The sequence below is a fragment of the Balaenoptera physalus genome (assembly GCF_965194825.1).
Source record: "Balaenoptera physalus genome assembly, chromosome: X".
Classification (NCBI taxonomy): Eukaryota; Metazoa; Chordata; class Mammalia; order Artiodactyla; family Balaenopteridae; genus Balaenoptera; species Balaenoptera physalus.
The window spans coordinates 44,797,176-44,817,518 of NC_138903.1; the positions used below are offsets into that span (position 1 = coordinate 44,797,176).

Consider the following 20,343-nt stretch of genomic DNA (forward strand, 5'->3'; position numbering starts at 1 on the left):
GGCTTTTCCTCTTTCTATCTCTCCCCCCGCCGCCCACCACTATCTCCATTGAGGCTATTCCACATAATCATTTTTCTCCTCCACAGAGCCTGCCACCCACAGCTCCTGTTCTAGCCTTTAACACTTTGTGTCCAAAATGCTGTGTTAGTCTGCCAGCCAGTCTCACCTTGTTCCACCTCCAGTCACTGCTTTTAGATCATATCATATCAAACACCAATTGGATTGTGGCACTTTCCTATTCAAGAATCTTCGCTGGCTCCCTATTTCTTAACCTGTCCTGCAGCAAATGTAAACTGGATCAGACTTTCAAAGCCCTTTATAAGCTATCTTTACCCACCCAGCCCAACCTCTCATGTCTCTGTTCCAGTCACACCCTGCAACCAGCTTTGTGGCTCTGCTTTTGGTTTTCTAGTAGAATCTAGCACAGGCTCTGGAATTGGACCTTGGTTGGAATCCACCACTTAAAAGCTCTGTTGCTTTAGACAGGTGCCTTCACTTCTCAGAGCTCTAGCTTCCATGATAGTAAAATGGGGATAACAGTACCTAATTAATGGAGTTGTAAAAAAATCAAATGAGACCATGAATGTCAACTGCCTAGAATAGGGTTTCAGTTGTTACTGTGAATGTTCCCTCTGCCTGGAACGCCCCCTCTCATTTTGTTACTCTAAATCCCACCTGTTATTCAAGGTACTGCTCGAGTAACGTATACTCCAGGGAGCTTGTCCTTAGTAATCTAGTCCCCACAATTTAGCCCATCATAATATAATGTTTGATATTGCTCATCATCATTTCATGTACGTTAGTCTCATCCTACCAACTATACCAAGCCAGCAGGCAACGAGACAAAAACAAGTGAGACAGATCTACTAGGTTCATAGCCTAACTACAATTTTGGATGTGTGATTCTGTGTAAGTCACTTAACCTATCTGAGCTTTAGTCAGTTTTCTTATCTAAAAAACAAAACAAAACAAAACAATAATCCTTACCTAGCTAGGTTATTGTGAGGAAGAGAGAGAATATTCTCAAAGCATCTGGGACACATACTGATGCATAACAAGTGGTCAATATGTAGTAGGTACTATAGTAAGGGTTGTCAGCTCAGGCTTGTCCTTCTCGATGGTTTAAGAGTACTTCCACCCAGATTTGTCCATCCACTGTCAAGGTTCCACTAGCATCACTCCCTTGCCACACTTTGAAAGATAGCTTACAAAGGCTCCTACTCTCTCTAGGGTTTCTCCAGGAGTGGGAAACAACCCTAACGGAGACAGAAGCAAGGCAGTGGGGGCTTTGGGACCACTGGGAGAAAAGCACAAGCTGCAGGGAGGAAAATCCCAGTGGAGGAACTGTAGCCAGAGCTGGAGCCTTCTAGCCCTAGATTAGGAAAGGAGAGGAAACTATCTATAGGGTCTAATACCTGGCCTATTACTATTCCTGAAGAGCCCTAGACTTGGAGTCAGTCCACACTCACATTCCAATCCTAGCAGTGTGACCTGGGGCAAGTCACTTCTCTGAGTTGTAGATTCTTTATCTGTAAAATGGAGATGATCACCTTCCCTTATTCATGAGTTAAAGTCTGGATTAAATGCAGTCCCACGTGTGAAATCACTCAGCATCGTGTCTGACGTACTATTAACTTAAAAAAACATAACACTATTAACTTAAAAAAATAACAACAGGGACCATTTATTGGATACTTAAGATGTACCTGGCACTGCACACTTTGCATGCATTAGCTGATTCAGTCCTCACTCCAGCCTTATCAGTAAGCGCTATTATTATGGTCCCTTTACAGATGCAGAAACAGAGACACAGAGAGCTGAACTGCTTTGCCAAGAACACACAGCTAGTAACCAGCAGTTGAGAATGAGGCTCAGGTCCTCCAACACTTTTTAGGATACCACACGACCCCGCCTCCTCAAAGAGGGATCTATCTCAAAAAGCTTATACACCTAAGGCTTCTCCTAGCCATTCCTTCAAGAAGCAGTCAGAAAAGGGAAGTCTCAGTAGTCCTAAAGTTTAAACCATCCCCTCCTCAGGCAGTGGGGAAAGAGGATGAGGAGAAACAAGCACAGAGGTAAGAAAATGCCAGCCACCAACCATGTAGCTCCAGGCCCAGCTGTGGAGGCAACAACCTCTTTCTCCTAAGGCACTATCATTAAACACACACCCTATCATTCATTACCCCCAAATTCCTTTCTTAGGAAGCAAAACGGGATATTGAAGAAAGAAAGCCGAAGGGGGAAGAGGGAGAAGCAGCCATGATGGCCATGGCTACCAGTAGTACCTACCATGGAAGTTGCCCAGGATGGGGAGATGGCTTAGGAGAGAGTTGGTTATCCAGCCAGCTCAGATGCTCCTCAACAACCCCTCCAGCCAGCCCCCTGGGCTTCTTTCTGCAGGCTGGATCCTCCTTTAGCAGAAACCCATCTGCCTTCCTTTAAGTCCTCTTGACAAGAGGGGCCATCAGCCCAAGCCCCTGAGTGTGATTCAAGGGGCTCAAGCACAGCCAGGTCCCAGTTCCAAGAACAGAAAGGAGTAGCACTGAAGGCAAGGTATGGCCATCAGCCTGGTTGGGCCTAGAGGAGGCCACAGCCTTAGGGAATGAAAGGCAGTGTCAAGAGCTGGATAGGAGTGAAGACGCTGCTCCAGAAACCAGCCAGCACCCTGGTGGCAAAGGGAAGGATGAAAGGCAGTTCCAGCAGCATAAACAGCCCCCCTGTTCCCTACTCCAGCCTCCTCTGAGCCCTGGCCCGCCCCCTTCCACAGCTCAGAGGCCAATAAGGAAGCTGGGCCCCCAGCCACTGCTAGAACTCAGGAAAGGAGCAAGGAAATGATGTTTGGGAAAGATAAAGCGGGTGTCTAAAAAGAATTTTTAAAAATACACGTAAGTGAGAGAGAAAAATACCCCAGACACATACACTTAAAAGAATTCCTGTGCTTCCTGGACTGGGTTGACCCCACCCAGCCATCTCCGCAGGTCCTCTGGGCCCCAGAAAAGGAAAGCCCAGATCAGCCAGGCCCAGCAGCCTCCAGGTCCAGAAAAGCAAGTAGCACTACAGCTGATTTTACAGAGATGGGGGCAAGTAACCTAGCGATCTCCCAAGATGAATGTCCTGCTGAGATAGAAAGATTCACAAGCCATTCTGGGCTGTATTTTCAGGGTCTGCACGTCCTACAGGCACCTGAGCAGACCCAAAGGAAACTGCATTTCACACCAGACACTCCAACTCCAGGATAGTGCTGCTTGGAGTAAGCACCCCTGCCTCTGCCATGATTTTGCTCTGACCTCTGGCAATTTACTCCCCCTCTATGGGCTTCTGTTTCCTCTCTGCAAAATAAAACATTAAAGTCCACTGTCACAAACAACCCGTCCAACTATGGCATGCTCTGACGTAAGAGTCCCAGGCCCGAGCCTGGGGGTCCACATGATGTCCTCAATGACCTACGCAACAGCCAGAACCCCGAGCAGCCCCACAGGAGTTCGTTGCACACACGAAACCCAAGCTCAGGCATCAGAATTTGATTTCTCTTGGGGATTTAGAGTTAGGGTTTTCCCTTCATAATATTCCTGGATCCCCACTCCAGTTTCCCTTGGCCTCTGGTCCCAATTCCAGCCATTTCTGGCCCCTGAGAGGGTTTATGTGAGCTTCCTCAGGACAAGAAGGATGCCAGGGCCTTCACTTTCTAGGGAAATCATGCCGGGAGGCACCTTCCCCTCTCTTCCCTCTGTACCTCCTAGGGAGGTTTGGGTGGACTTTTGTCTGTTCCACAAAAGGCAGGTGCCAAAGCCCTCCTTTGGTAGTTAGAAGTACTGTAAGGGGGAAGTTTGGGGATTTTATGTGCATGTGGATCTGGCTTGGAGTCTCAGCTTTCCCACCCACTAGTTGTTTGGCCTTGGGCGTGTCACAGAGCCTCAATTTCCTCATCTGCAGTGCATGCCTGGCACGTGATAGGCATTCAATAAATGATATCCGTTATTAATATTGTCCTCTACCCCAAATAATAATGGGCAAGGTATTGTTAGTGGCTAGAAAAAGAATGTCTTCAAGCCAAATGAAGAGGAGAGCAAAAGGACTAATTAAGAGAAGGTTCAAAAGCCAAGCCTAGTTCTCTAGAGTAGCACTCCTTAAAACCTCAGTGGCCAGACTAATCACCTGTCCATCTTGAATCAGATTCTGATTCAGTAGCTCTAGACTGGGCTCCAGATTCTGACTTTCTAACAAGCTCTAGAGTGATGGTGATGCTGCCAGTGTGATAACCACATTCTGACGATACACTGGGGAATATAATACCTTTAGTGTCAGCAGTACACTAGGGAATAACCCCTGGTCTGAAACAGCATCAGAATAAACAGTCCCTTCTAATGTCATTATTCAGGCCTGGGTACCCAGCCTTCCCTAATCTGGTCGCCAAGTGCCTGCCTCCCTCCACTCAGTAACCCAGTCCATAAAAATGCTTCCCTGACCCCCCCATTTCCTAACAAAATAAAGAATAACAAATTTGATAGCAGTCTGGCCCTGTCAGTGGCCAGGTGGGCTGAGGAAGTTTTGATTAAAGGTGCAAGCATGTTCTTGGGACTGGCTCAGGTAGGGAGGCAGGGTGGGAGCATGACAGTTGGGTAGTCAGCAGAGGAGGTGATATGATGGGCAGATGGGCACAGATAGCATATACAGAAGAAATCCTTGGGCAGAGGATGATTAGAGAGGAACGTGAGCAGTTTGGCCAGTTTGGGATTTAGAAAGGAGGCTGGGAGATGGGGTGGGGGTAAAAGAGGTACCCTCTCCCTTAGCAGAGCTAAGTTCCAGACAACATGAGCAAGTATCACCTCCGATGTTCAGGGGAAGGAAAAGATGACTGCTTCTTTTCCAAGCACTCAGAGGATAAGAACTTGGCGTGGGTGCAAGGAGGGTGAGCACATGCAGGCAGAAGTGGCAGATCTGTCAGAAGCTGGCTCCCAGAAGAGGCCTCATAAAGGCTGTTGTGAAAGGTGGGGGGAGGGAGGTGGACCAATTCTAGAAGGAGTCAACCTCTGGCTGCTGTAGTGGGGTGTCACCCCAATACCTTCCGACAGCACTACCAGTCTCTGAGCCTGGCTCCCAGCAGACCCCTCAAGAGCTACTTGGAGGGAGGAAGGTAGAGAGCAAGCAGAAAGAGAACCGGGGCTCTGATCCAACCCAGGGCAAGAAGAAAAATATGGCTCCTGTTGCTTGGAGTTATGCTTAGCCTGAGGTCTGGCCCATAACCTACTGCAGGCTCTTTCCTTTTCTGAAAGTGTTTAGATAAGGAGAAGCACAAAAGAGTGTCCTTGATTTGCTCCGTTTACTTTCTGTGGCTCTTCCAGCCTCCCCCACCCCAAAACAGCACATTCCACCTGCCCCACATGAAGGAATCCATGCTCATTCTGGCCTGCTCAGCAGGAAGGGAAGCCCGCACACAGCTGGTGGACAGAACAATGCATGGCTTGTTTATCTGACAGAAGGAGGCAAAAGCCGCTTGATCACTGTAGAGGGATATAGAGCTCTGAAGGCCTCCTCACACCCTCACACTGTTAGCTGGGGGACCCTGCAACCTGGTGATCTGGAGACCTTCCTTATACAGACCCAACCAAGGGAGAACATGTATGTGTATGTAAATGTGTGAATGTATATGTCTGTGTACATGTATGGGTATGTATGTATCTGTGTGTATATCTATGTGTATGTGGGTGTATATATGTATGTATAATTTAGAAGAGAACTTTTAGGAGAAGGCCTTTCTTGTCAGTTGGGGAGCTATAATTTGGGTCATCTGAGATACAGGTACTTTACATAGAAGGGACTACCTCCCCTCACCTCTCGGAATAGCCAGGTCAAGTTCTTTCATGTAAACCTGCTGGATCCCCCTCTCCAGCCTCCACCTCAGGATCCATTCATGGCTTAAAGGAAACCCAGGGTAGTGAATAAGAAAGGAAAGGGATGTTGGGGTGGGAGTAAAGACTCCCTGAAATGCTGTGCTGCGTGTCAAGGGGTGTCTTTTGGCTTTCCAAGTAAAGAGCAATACCCTCATCTGGTTAGGGCCTTTACACTTGACCTTTTGCTTTCATTTCTCCACTTTTTCACATTGGAATCTTTAAAACACAGGGACACCTCTTTTTCTAAAGAAGGTTGGCACGAAGCAACCATATGAATGATGTGGGAGAGCTCTGCAAATATTAGGGGCTAGATAAATGCTTAGTAGTTTAGAAACACAGTACTTGGAATTCTCTTTCAGAGTGGGCTGTGAAGCATACTCTAGTTTTTCTATGTATAGTCTGATAACAAATACCCATCATAGACTATTTCTTGTCAATGATCCCAAAGGCAAGGAGGTGGATGGTGCATATTTCACAGCTTCTAGAAGCAAAGGGAGCAAGTCAAGAATCTGAATAACAAAGAGGGCTTTTCTCTCTTCCCTTATATACAAAAGCTAAGGGTGCAACACCAGAGGCCTGAGGGAGACTTCAGAGGAGCACATAGGGAAAATGACAATAGGTTCACAGAATCCCATCTGTTGAGTCAGCTTCTGCTGTGATGCCCAATTTCCTAAATCAACACCCAGAGTGATAAAGAAGGTGGAGGATGTTTGTCCTCCAGCTCCGATTTCTATCAGTAATATTTATAGCATCCCTTGGGAAGAAGGTGACAGGAATAATATAAGATTTCCTTTCTTTTCCCTTTCAGCCAAATACCTCCCTCAGCTCAAACTCAGTATCGGAGTACCAATTTTCAGCAAAATGATGGACTCCACAAAAGTTTTGCCTAAAGTCAAGTCTCAAAACCTTTAGAATTGCTTCTGGCCACTCCCTGAGTCATCTCCACTACTAAAGGCATGAAGCCCAAAGACAACGTCCAATGACAGTGAGGACCTAAATACAACCAAGAGAACCTACTCACTCTGCTTCGAGCAAACATGACAATGAGGAATGGCCAATGCTCAGCAGAGCTGGAGCACAGTGAGCAAGGTAGACAGTACAGGGACATGAGGTTGGGGAAGTGCCAAGGCCACATCATGGAGTTTCCAAAGGCCAAGATAGGAAGTTTGTGTTTTATTCTCAGTGTAGTGGGAAGTAAGTCACTAGAGGTTGTTAAGCAGAGGACTACCATGATCTAAGTTTTATAAAAATCTCACTTGGCTGATAGATTTAGGCAGGACAAGAGTAGAAGCCAAGGAACCAGTTTAAAAAGGCTCTTATAGGTAAGAGATAATGGTGATTTGTTCTAGGGAGGAAGCAGTAGGGGTAGAGAAAAGAGGTTTGATTAGAGGTATCTTGAAGAGGTAGAGCGTACAGTATTTGTTGATGGATTGGCTGTGGATAGTGAGGGGAAAAAGAAGAATAAGCCATGACATTTGGGTTGTCTGGCATCTGTACCTTCTTAGCACAGAATTCATTCCCGAAACTGAGTCATTAGTAGTTCTTAAAAAAAAAAGTTGGCAGTCTTTACCATTCTTTTATTCAAGCTTTTATGGAGCTCCTATCTACATTTAACGTGCTTGGAGAGGTACTATGGAACATGCCAAAATGAAGAAGATATACTTCCTGTGCTCAAGAAATTTATAGTGTGGTAGGGGGTGAATAAAAATAGCTAAGTAACTAAACAGGGCAGAATATCGTATCATAAAGGAAGTGCTAACAAAATGAGAGTTTAAAAAAGGAGAACAATAAGGATTTACTGTACAGGGAACTATATTCAATATCTTGTATAACCTATAATGGAAAAGAATCCAAAAAAAGAACACACACATATATATATACACACATACATACATACATATCCAAAGCACTTTGCTGTACACCTGAAACTAACACCACAACATTGTAAATCAACTATACTTCAATAAAAATTTAAAGCCACTCATGTAATAAAAACATTATTAAGCAAGTAAGCTTCCTTAATTTTTTGTTGAAAACACTATAAAATTGCTGTCTAAAACCAGACAATGAGGAAAAAAAGGGGAAAGTACAGCTGATTGAATCAAGGAAGACTTCACAGAGCCTCTGATTTTGAAGACTCAGGACAATTTCAGCTGGAGGAGACTGGGGAAGAGGTCATGCCAGGTTTTGCAAAAACAAGAGTGGATAAAGCAGGAACATGCTGAAGGAAGAACACAGTTTCTGTAAGGCACACAGGAAGTAAAATTAGAATGATGCAACAACACGGTGGGCCTTAAGTGTCAGGATAAAGCATTTACTTTACCAATAGGCGAGAGAGAGGCTTTCGAGGTTCCAGGATAGGAAAGCAACATGGTAAAAGCATATGTTAGGAAGGTTATTCTCATAGCCACATGTAGAATTAATTATATGGATAAATACTGAAAGCACAGTGAAGTGAGTAGGCTAGTGTAATAGACATAATAAAAGGTAGAAGTAGAGCAATGACAGTGAGGGTGGAGCAGAAGGGAAGGATGTGAGAAAGGACATAAGAGACAGAATCAAGAAGCTTGGACTACTAATTAAATATGGAGTAGAGAGAGTAGTTAAGGTGACCATGAAACACCTAGGAGAATGGTGGTATCACTAATCCAGATAGGGAAGTTGAGAGCCAGAGCTGGCTTCAGGAGTCATGAGTTTGATTTGAGACATGAGCGTGTTTGATATGCTGTCAAATAATGTAGATAGTCATGCCCAGCAAGCAGCTTGACATCTGGGCTGCAGTGCTAGAAAGAGGTTAGGGCAGGGTATGGACATGTGGTCATTATCCACAGAGAGGAGGCAGTCGAGGCTGTCGCAGTGGATGTGACTGCCCACGGTAAATGCGTGCAAAGGAAAGAGGGTGGACGACATATCTCTACAGAACAGCTACAGAGGAAGAAGAGCTAATCAAAAAGACAAAATAATAAAATGCCATTTTCAATGATATTGGCAATATATTTTTTTAACTAAGTGTCAGCAAAGTTGCAGGGAAAGAGGCATTCTTACACACTGCTGAATGGGAATGGATTGGGTATACATTTGCTAGAGGGAAACTTGCCATATATCATCAAGAGACATAAAAATGTTCCTACTGTGCTTGCTTTAGCTGACATATACTAAAATTGGAACAATACAGAGAATATCAGCATGGCCCCTGCACAAGGATGACATGCAAATTTGTGAAGCACTGCTTATTTTTTCTGGAATTAGACAGTGGTGGTGGTCATACAACCTTGTAAATATACTAAAAACCACTGAATCTCACACTTAAAAGTAATGAATTTTATGGTAGGTGAATTATACCTGTTTTTAAAAATGTTCCTACCCTTTAATCTAATCTTTCCGTTCCAAGGATTCTATCCTAAGAGAGCAATTAGAGATGCACACATTGATGTATGTACATGAAGTGTCATCGACTGCAGTGTTATTTATAATGTAAAATTAGGAATATCCTAACTGTTCAACATTTAGGAAGTTAGGTGAAGTACTGTATATCTACATGAAGGAATAATAGTCTGCCATTACAAAAGTGAAAAAACAGTATACAAACCTGTATGTAGTACCAGTCCAATTCAAAAAATATATATCCATACACATATATTCATGTATAAGCATACACATATTAAAAGGCTGGATGAAAATGTACCAATATCTTACCACTAAGTATTTACCTCTGTGTGGCAGAATTAAGGGTCATTTTAATTCTTTATACCTTTAGAAAATTTTAAAATTTTCTACACTACACATGTATTAGTTTTGAATGAGAAATGGTTTCCAAAGAAAAAGGACACCCTTCTACACAGACATATCATTTACCCTGGCAACTGTCTAATACAACTGTCTGACACATTCCTAAGTTAGAAATCTGCAATTACACTTATGATTCCACTTAACTCTTTCAAACATCTGGATTTTGCCCTCAGGGAAATCAGCTCAGAGCCCACCAACCTAGCAAAATGGTTTCCCCAACAAATGCTTTCCTGCTTGGCAGTGGATTCCTCTGTTTATGCTACTAATTAAAAAAAATTCCATCTGACAGTTTTTTACCCCAATGTCAGCACTAGTTGCTATTCTTTGCTGTGAGAGGTGGCCAGGGCTGGAAGAACGAGGAGCAAGTTGAGAAGAGGCCAGTCAGAGGAAACGGGAGGTCAAGTCAAGGTCAGCATTATGGCCATGCCCAGTGGGTTAAAAATTTTTTTACTACTCAGGGCCTGCTTGGCTTTAGTTTTTCCTAGGCGCCTGATGGACTTGGTGGGACAAAGTTGTGTGGAGAGGGGACAAAGCACAGGAAAATCTGCTGGGGGGTGGCAGCAAGTACTATTTGTGAAGCCGTTTAACCGCTAATATTTACAGTTCACAAAGAACTTTCATAGACACCGTTCTATTTAATCCTTCCAACAACCTTATAAACTCCATGTTAGAAAAGAAGAAACTCAAGTTCAGAGGTGAAGTAAATCATACAAGGCTTGAATCCAAGTTCTTTGCTTCCAAATTCCTGTGTTTTTTTTCCTAAACAGTAGTTCTCAAAGTCTGTCGAATAGATCAGCATCAGCATCACCTGGGAAATTTGTAAGAAATGAAATTCTGGGGCCCCACTCCAGACCTTTTGAATCAGAAACTCTGAGAGTAGAGCCCAGCCATCTGAATTTTAACAAGCCCGCCAAGTGATTCTGATGCACGCTCAAGTTTGAGACACATCACTCTAAAGAATGCTATCATACATTTGAAAACAGATTTTCAAATGGCTTCTTTAAAATACTGGCTGCTGCTGCTTTGACTTATGCGGGGTCTTGTCTTCCAAGGGAGCCTGGGAACCTTCCTTCAACTTCCAGTGGCTATGTACACAATAGAGGGCAGCTGCTTGAATAGAATTTGGGCGCCAGGGCCAGGAACATTCTACTTCATGGTGAGGCGCATCCCAGAACCAAGAGGGCAGTTCCCACATCACAACTTCCCGTGTTGAGTGGAGATATGAGCTGGCAAGCAGCTGCCATATATCTGTCCCCCTTGCTGAAGTTTCTCTTCATAAAGCTTTCACATGGTCTCGCAATGCTCTGCATGAGCCGCTGAGAAATTCCCTGATCTGATGTATTTACGTTTACGAAACTCTAGTTAATCAAGCTTTTCATTTCTTTGGATTTCAGTTTGGTTTTCTAATGGATTTGGAAGCAACAATTTAGAAAAAAATAGACAGCAATTTGAACAAAATTATTTTCCTTCTGGGGAACCTGGACTCCCTACTCCCGCCTCCCCAACCTACTCCCTACCCAATTTCCTCACTGCAGGTAACTGTTCTCTCTCTCTCTCTCTCTCACACACACACACACACACACACACAATCATACACATTCCTTCCCCATGGGATGGAGAACAAACAAATCAGCAATTTTTTGTAAAATTGGACTTGATTTATATTGGATTTTAACTTTTGTCAAGGTGATATTTATAAAATTGAAACAAAACCCATGCATGGATATGGATTTAATTTGAAAATGCTAAAGCTGAAAGACAGGATCATGGACTGAAAATTATAAAGTTTTCAAAATTCTAGGAGTGAACAGAATTTGTTGTATTTCCCCTTCTACACAGGTACTTGCATTGAATTCATTCCTTTACTTATTCTTTCATTGATTCTTTCATTCATTAGTTATTGAGAGCCAAGAAAGCACTGTTCAAGGTGCTGGGGACAAACCAATGAATAAAACAGACTAGACAGACCTCATGGGGCTCAACTCAATAAATATATAATATGACAGGTAGTGCTAAGTGCTATGAAGACAGAGAAAGCAGGGTAAGGGGTAAACTGTCAGACAGGGCTATGTGAGGGCCGATCCTATTTTAGAGTGTGGTCAGGGAAGGCCTCTATTAGGAGGTGATATCTGAGCAGCGACTTAAAGTCAGGGAAGGAGCCAGGCGAATATCTGAGGGAAGAATGTTCTAGGCAGAGGCATCAGCCAGGGCAGTGGTCCCAAGATAGGATCAGCTTGCCATGGTCCAAGAACCATGAAAGCCAGTGTGGCTGGAGCAGAATGAACAAGACAAAGAAGGGTAGGAAATGAGGTTGGGGAAGGAGCCAAGGGCCAGGTGAGTGGGTCATTGTAAGGACTTGGATTTAATTGTAAGACTGATGGGAATAAATGTGTCTATCATGTGTTTAACAGGTGCCAAGGAGTCTTAAAAAGTCTACACTATGATCCTTGCCCTCAAGAAGCTTCAATCTGTCATCCATTTGGGGAAACAAGCCAGAATTACAGGAGACTTGAAAAGGGGTGGGGATTCTTGCTGACTCATGTATACTTGTTCCTAATACTAATGAGCCATCTTTAGTAGAAAAGAGCTCCAAAGGAGAAAAAGGCCTGCCTCCTACGCCAATTTGAAAAGATTCTTCCACACCATACTTTAGGCATTTTTATATCAAAAGCACTTATAGTGTTCACTATGTATTACAAATATTAAAACATTTAATACTCATAACAACCCTATGAAGCAGGTGCTACTCATCTCCATTGTGCAGAGAGGAAAATCAGAGGTTTGGAGAGGTTGAGTAACTTGCCCAAGATCACAGAACTACAAAGTCACAGAGATCGTATTCGAACACAGGCAGCCTGGCTCCAAAGCCCATGTTCTTAACCACTATTCTAACCTGCCTCACCTACAGGTAGAGATAGAAGGATGGGAAGGGGGGCATGATGAATCTACAATTGAGAATAAAAGGAAAAGTCTCCCAGATGTCCTGGGTGACCAAGAAGAGTTCTGGGGCCTATGGGAGACCTGGGGAGAAGACTGAACTAGCTGGGGAGAGAGCTAGAGAAACAGGCTGCAGGATACTGCATCCATGTTGGGAGTCCACGAGGAGTGTGAATGCACAGCGTTCAGACAGGAGTGCTTTGATAGTGGAGACATTTCCTGTGGGAAACTGAGAGGCCATGGGACTTTAGGGTATCCTAACCTGCCTAGTACAGAATACATAATGTCTAATAACCGGCAGCCAGAAAAACCCACATAAAGGAGGTCATGCTTGAGGTCTGGTCTTGAAGGAAGGGTAGGAATTGACCAAGATAAAACATACTTCTATAGAAGGAGTAGTATGTAAAAATCATGGAAATGTGAGGAAAAAATAGTGTCCTGAAGGTAGGGTGTATGAGGAGGGGTGGTGGGAGGTAAGGCTAGAGAGGCAGGCTGGGCCAGTACACAGAAGACCCAGGTTGCCGTGCTAATGAGTTTGGACTTTTCCCACAGGCACTGGGGAGCCAGTGAAAAACTGTAAGCATGACAATGGCAGAATCAGATCTGCATTTTGGAAAGATGTATCTGCTAACATTTTTAGGGAGAAAAGAAGCAGGTGGACCAGTTAGGAAATGAATGTTATAGTCCAAAGTGATCTATGATTCAGGGATAGAGTGGCAAGGCAGATTTGAGGCTTGTCTGAGAATGGTCTAGGAGGTAGAACCAATAAATCTTGGTTCCCAGTTGGACAAAATGTGAGGGGTAGAGGAAGGAGCCCAGAGTGTCTGCCAGATTTCTCACTTCAACAAATAATTGAGCCTGTCACCAAGAAGAGGGGGGAGGGAAATTAGTCCAATTTTGGACAAGTCGATTTTTAAGTTTTTATTTTTTAAAGCAATACTTGCAAAAGGTAAACCATTCAAACAGTACAAAAGCATATACAATGAAAAATGAGTTCCCCGTACTCTGGGGGAGACCATCATTAACAGGTTCTTGTTTATCCCAGAGCAGCAGTACGGCATAGTGTTAAGAACATAAGCTCTGGAACCAGACTGTCTAGATTTGAATCTGCCACTGCTGGCTGTGTGGCCTTGGGCTAGTTATTTAACACCTCTGCCTCACTTACATTATCTGTAAAATCGGAATTATAATAACAGAATACAAAAAAAAGCATACTAGAATACTGTTCAGAACCTTGCTGTTAGTGTTTAACAATATATCTTGGAGATAATTTTGTATCTGCATGTACTTTTTCACAAATTTTTAATAACCGCCTAGTGTTGCACTTGTGTGACTTTTTCATAGTTCATTTAACCTTTACCCAATTAATGAATATTAAGGTTGTTTCTAATTTTTTGTTAACACAAATAATGCTGCAATGAATATCTTTGAACATCTCTTCACACACATATATGATTATATCTGTTAGATAAATTCCTGCAACTGGAATTCTGGTTCAGAGCATATGAATGTTTAATTGTGATAAAGTCTCCTGAAATCCAAAGAGGTTATGCTAATTTGCATTTCCACCAACAATGTATTAGAGCAGTGCTTTTCAAACTTTCATGTGCAAACAAATCACCTAGGGATCTCGTTAAAATGCAGATTCTGATTTAGTAGGTCTGGGATGGGGCTGCATTTGTAACAAGCTCTCAGTTTATGCAGATCCTGCTTGTTCAAGGATCATGCTTTGAGTAGCAAGGTATATAGCAGGGTGTAAGAGTGCGCATTTCTCCACACGCTTGCCAAAAATTGTATATTTCATGCTCTGATTTTTGCCATTCTGACTGGTGAAAGTTGTATCTTAAGGTGAGAGTTGTTGCTTAAATTAACCTATATTTCTTTAATTATGAGTGTTGTTCAGCATCTTTCTGTTTATTTTTATAAGCCAATTTTCTTTTTCCCTGGACTGGCTGTTTAGGTCCATTTTTCCTCTTTTTTAATAATGGTTTATTGGTATTTTTCTAAGTGATTCTCAATCTCAAGAGCTCTTTATATATACAGGGAACCAGCCCTTTCCCATATCAGATGCAAATCCTTCTTCCCAGTTTTTTGTCTTTGGATTCTGTTTCTGTATTTTTGTGGTGCTGTAAATTTTAACTTTCATGTAGTCAAATTTAACAGTTTTCTCCTTTATGGCTTCCTTTGTGTCCTGCTTAGAGAGACCTTTAATATTTAATAATAAAATCATATATTAAAAAATCTAAATTATGCCTTTGGATCAATTCCTAGGCTCAATTATGGTCCACTGATCTGTATTCATGTGGTAGTACCAAACTATTTTAATAACTGTAGTTTTATAATATGTTTCAACAGGACTGGTTCCTTTCTCCCTTATTACTCTTCTTTTTCAGACCTTTCCTGACTAATCTTACAGATTTATATTTCCATATGTACTTTATAATCAGCTTGGGCATGTTGAATTATGATATGTTTGGGAGACAACTTGGTGGCACAGTGTAACATGCAGTTGAAAATGATAATCTGGCGTCTAGTAGTGTGGTCTTCTCTGGATATAGAAATCTGAGAGTCATCAGTGATACCTAAAGCCTCTCAAGAAAAGTCCATAGAATGAAAAAGAGGGTCTGAGGCTGAACTCTAGGTTAGTGTGGTTCTCAAAGTTCAGTCCTCAGACCAGCAGCACCAGCATTACCTGAGAACTTCTTGGACCCTGACTGGATCAGAAACTTGGGGTGGGGGAGCAATATGTTCCTTAACAAACCCTCCAGATGATTCTAATGCACACTCAAGTTTGAGGACCACTCTTCTAAGGTATACTGTAGTTAACAGACAAATTAAGGAAAGAGAGCTGAAAATAAGTAGTAGTAAGAAAACCAGGAGAAAGATATACTTAATAATCAAAGAGAAGAAATTTCCAGAAATAAAAGTTCAATAGGGCCAATATTAATTAAGCAACAACTATTTTCAAAGGGCTTTATACATATTACCTCATTTACTCATATAACTCTATAAGGTAGATACCATTATTCCCATCTTGCAGATGAGAAAATTTTGGTTAACTAACTTGTTAAAGGTCAGCCAGCTGATATGTGATTTGACACCAGTGCTGTTATATACCAATGGCTATGTGCCTTCCATTGTACTCCTTCCACTGTACTGCTGAAAAACTGCTATTGAAAAATTGCCCACTGGAAAAGGAGAAAAAAAAAGATCCTCCTTGATGGTTTTTTCTCAATCTGGAGGATACTAATTCATCTGGAACTATAGAGAAGACTGTCATGTAGTGGAAGAAGCCACACTTCAGTGAGAAAATGAGAAGAAGAAAATGGAGGATGAAAGTTAAGGAGAGCTGATATTTTTAGGATGAAGTGACCACCAGAAGATATTTATGTGTAATTGAGATCACTTTAGATTAGGAGTAACATTCGATGGGCCTAGGACAATCTCTGGTCCTGATCTGGACCTAAACAACACACCAGTTCTACCTATGCTCTACAACTGCCAGTTGAATCTCTACATATCCCATCAATCCCCTCAAACTAAAGACAAAACAAAACAAAAACCAAACAAACACTGACATCAAGCCTAGCTCTTCCTAATTTATCTTTTTATTTTGTCTTAAATCCTTAAAGGTCTTACTGGCTCAAACCTTGTAATCATTGTTTTCTTCTCTTCTTTGGCCTTTATATTGAATCACTCACCAAGTCCTGGCTTTGAAATATCTCCCCCATTAACTCGTCCTGTCCATTCCTACTGTCACTACTTTACATAAGCAGGCATGTCACATGGCCTCCCTACATCCAGTCCAACCCACACCAATTTCCCACAAATACTAATTTCATTCTTATTCACCTATTCACAATCCTGCAATGACTCCTCACTGGCTACTAGATAAACTTTGCTTTACTGGGCCTTCTATTAGTTCAAATTTACCTCTCACTGATGGGTATATTTGGACGGGCTTCCTTAATATTCCTCAAACCTGCATCTACATTTCTCTCCATCCTCTCTTCATGCCTTCCCACATACCATTTAGGAATTGAGCCAACCTCCCCTTCTTTTGTTCAAGTTCCTTGTGATGTTCTTCTTCCAATTTTCACAACCACTTGCTGCTGGTATCACTCATTTTGTCAATCACCTACTTCTTTTCTCAACCAGTTTACCTATATATGTCTTATCTCCATCCACTAGAGTTCAGGGGTGGAACATACTCCTGCTGTGAGCCCCACTACATTGTTTAACATATTGCTATGTACATGCTAAGCACTCAAACTCAAGAACACTTATTAAATCAATGAAATCGTATCATGAGAACTTGGTATTTAAAGAGATATTTGGTGAATTGATGTTTAGAAAATGCCTACTTTCTTTTTCACTTTCAAATGTCATATTAAAAACAGTACACATTCACTAGTTATTACCCAATATCAAGTACTATTGTAGGCACAATCTCATGAAATACCTATTTAATCCTTACCAGATCCCTGTCAAGTGGGAATTACTGCCCTGAATTACTCATAAATACAAGACTATGAGATGGTTAAAGACTTGTCCAGTATTTCTACTGAGTACTCAGAGCCTACAATGAAAACCCCCAAGTCCACTGCTCTATCCTCCATAACACAGATTCCTGTCTTTCATTTTTAGTTTTTAAACAGGCTCCTATGGTTCTTAGTTGAATTATAAACATGGTTTTTCTATAGTCTTGATGTAAGAAAAAATTGTGACTAACAAAACAGGTAAATAATAAATATACTTATATCTCAAGTTTAGTGTCTAATTACAGTTACTATGAATAATGAGAGAAAGTACCTGTGTGTCCTCGAAGTAAACTTGTGCCATAATGCAAATAGAGATGAGATGCAGCAGGGTGCTATATTAACATTCATAATTATGCATCTTATGTTCCAAAAATGAATTGTTTGCCAGCAAAGGAAAATGGCAATAGTAAGAATTATGGCAAAAGCATATAAGGTTAATCAACATATAATCGACTCTCAAATATGCACATTTTAGCTATTTTCTTTTATTAGTGTTTATGATTTATTATTTAGAAACATTGTAATCTACCAGAATATATTTCCCTATTAAGGACACCCGAAATGAAAACACACTCACATCAAGTGAATTAATTTTTATGACACATAGTAGATATATCACTTAAGGGAGATTTTGTTCTACAAATGCAATAACCTACATGTAATAAGGTGTCAACTTCTTCAGTGATATTTGGTCTAAAACACACACACACACATACACACATACACACACACACATGCACTTTGGGGGCAATTTAAACTTTCTGGGAGAAAAAGACTAGATTAAAAACTCTTTTTTCAATATCTCCTAATGCATGCTTTATTAAACATAGCACAACCCAAAGAAACAGGAGGAATGCAGAATACAAATGACAACATTTTCCCACTGACTGAGACTGACCCAGCTTCAGGTGAGAAAGGAAGATGCCTTCACCCAGCAGACGGCTATTGGATGTCTTTATTAAGGTGCCAAAACCCATCAGTTCAGCTGCAAACAGACCCATTCCTAGAACCTTAACTCTCACCCTATCTAAGAGCCAATTAACTCAGATTATTCTTCTGTCAAGATTAGCAAGCATCCCAGGTCAAGGCAAAGCTTAAGCCTGGATGACTGAGAAAGATTCATTTGTCCTCTCAGACCAATTCTTACACTTTCTTTTGCTCTGGGATCTACTGGGGTGCAAGGTTACTGCTGAGAATAATACTAACAGGGTGAGGCAAGGGAGAAAGCATGCACAGCCTAAGGATTTTTAAAGTCATACAAGGATTTCTTGAAGATCTCAACTAATATATTCAATTTAAAGCCTCAGAAAATGTTACAGAGACAGAAGCAAAATAGTAGGTAAGCAGGTAGGTAGGAACCAATGAGGTATTACAGACAGCAAACTATATACTATGGAGTCAGATGGACCTGGCTATGAGATAGTGGACATGTCAGCTATTTCATTTCTTTGTACCTCCGTCTCCTCATCTGTAATATAGGGATATATTCATCCCTATACCTCATAAGAGAGCTGTGATGATTAAATGACATGATGCAGTTGAGAGCTCCAAGCACTGCATCTGACCCACAGTAAGTGCTGGGATAGGGGGACAGAACTAACATTTACAGAATGTCTATTAAATCTGAAAGTAATCATGGTTCTGGCTGTACTGCTTCAGACTTAGGTGGGAAGGCACCTTGGAGAAACCCTTCGGTCTGAATCCAAAGCCCTATGGAGAACTCAGTTCATCCCTTACTGGTCTTAACATTTTCAAATGAACTACTTGGTAGAGAACTGATACAGCACTATCTCAGTGAGCTGTAGAACTATGATAGTCCCTATGACTGGAATTCACAGCAATGTTAATACAGGAAAAAGAGATGGATTCTGGAGTCACACACAGAGACTGGATTCAAGTCCCAGCTCTGACACTTATTAGCTGTGTGGCTTAAGACAACTGACGTGTCCATTCTGAGCCTTGGTTTCCTCACATAATACGTACTTTGTAGAACTCTGGTAAGGATTCAATTGATGTAAGGGTGCTATCACTAATTAAGTTCTCATGATCACACGAGGTCTCAGGCCAAGCAAGCCACTTAGATCCTCGGATATAATACACAGGCAACACAGAGCTACTTTCCCTGTCCAGTTATGGCAAACCAATGGCTATTGCAAGTGTTTACCCTGATAAGCATGAGGAAGGAAAGAAGAAATTCTTTTTACTGTGGCATGACAAAGAGCTTCTAGCAATTCTTCATTCTTTGTGTTCGGAAGGATTCATCATAATCATGATCCTGAATCACATATAAGAGATCAGCCATACTCTCCATCACTTCATGAGTGCCCTTCTCCACTCATCCTTTTTTTCTGGCTGTGCAGCTTGCATGATCTAAATTCCCCAACCAGGGACTGAACCTAGGCTCCCTGCAATGGAAGCGTGGAGTCCTAACCACTGGACCACCAGGGAATTCACTCCACTCATCCTTAAACTTTTCTTTATTAAACCCCAAGCTTCTCCCAAGAAGTACAGAGTAGCAAAGAATCTCTCACTCCCTCTCTCTCTCTCTCTCACACACACACACACATACACACACATACACACACAAACAGAGAGAGAAGGAAGGATATCACAAGAGAAAATTTTCCTAATTTCATACACAATTCATGTACCAAGACTAGTTTTGAATTTTTGTTTCAAATGTTCCATTCTGTTGGAAGGGCCATGAGTACTTTAAGAAATCTATTCCTGAAGTGCAAAGAGGGATAACCTCAGGTAAGTAACTTTCACTGTATGTAAATTTATTTATTTATATAAATTTATTTATTTATTTATTTTGGCTGTGTTGGGTCTTCTTTGCTGTGCACTGGCTTTTCTCTAGTTGCGGCAAGTGGGGGCTACTCTTCTTTGCGGTGTGCAGGCTTCTCATTGTGGTGGCTTCTCTTGTTGTGGAGCATGGACTGTAGGCACCTGGGCTTCAGTAATTGTGGCTCATGGGCTTCCGTAGTTGTGGCTCACGGGCTTCAGTAGTTGTGGCTCAGGGGCTCTAGAGCACAGGCTCAGTAGTTGTGGTGCACGGGCTTAGTTGCTCCGTGGCATGTGGGATCTTCCCGGACCAGGGCTCAAACCCATGTCCCCTGCATTGGCAGGCGGATTCTTAACCACTGCGCCACCAGGGAAGACCAACTGTATGTAAATTTAAATCA

At 42.0% G+C, this 20,343-nt stretch overlaps 1 protein-coding gene across 10 annotated transcripts in view; it reads right to left on the bottom strand.

Annotated features, from left to right (window-relative positions):
• The window catches only part of SHROOM4 (shroom family member 4), a 200,192-nt gene that overhangs the window by 45,008 nt on the left and 134,841 nt on the right, over positions 1 to 20,343 (bottom strand). Inside the window, exon 1 of one of the 10 annotated variants that reach the window (XM_082445098.1) lies at positions 2,290 to 4,389. The exons of 8 other annotated variants lie outside the window; for them this stretch is intronic. Coding sequence is in view for 1 of the 2 variants with exons in the window: in XM_082445097.1 (XP_082301223.1) it covers positions 988 to 1,043 (56 nt within the window). In the remaining variant the exon portion in view is untranslated. One more of the 10 variants, XM_082445097.1, reaches the window with a different exon arrangement.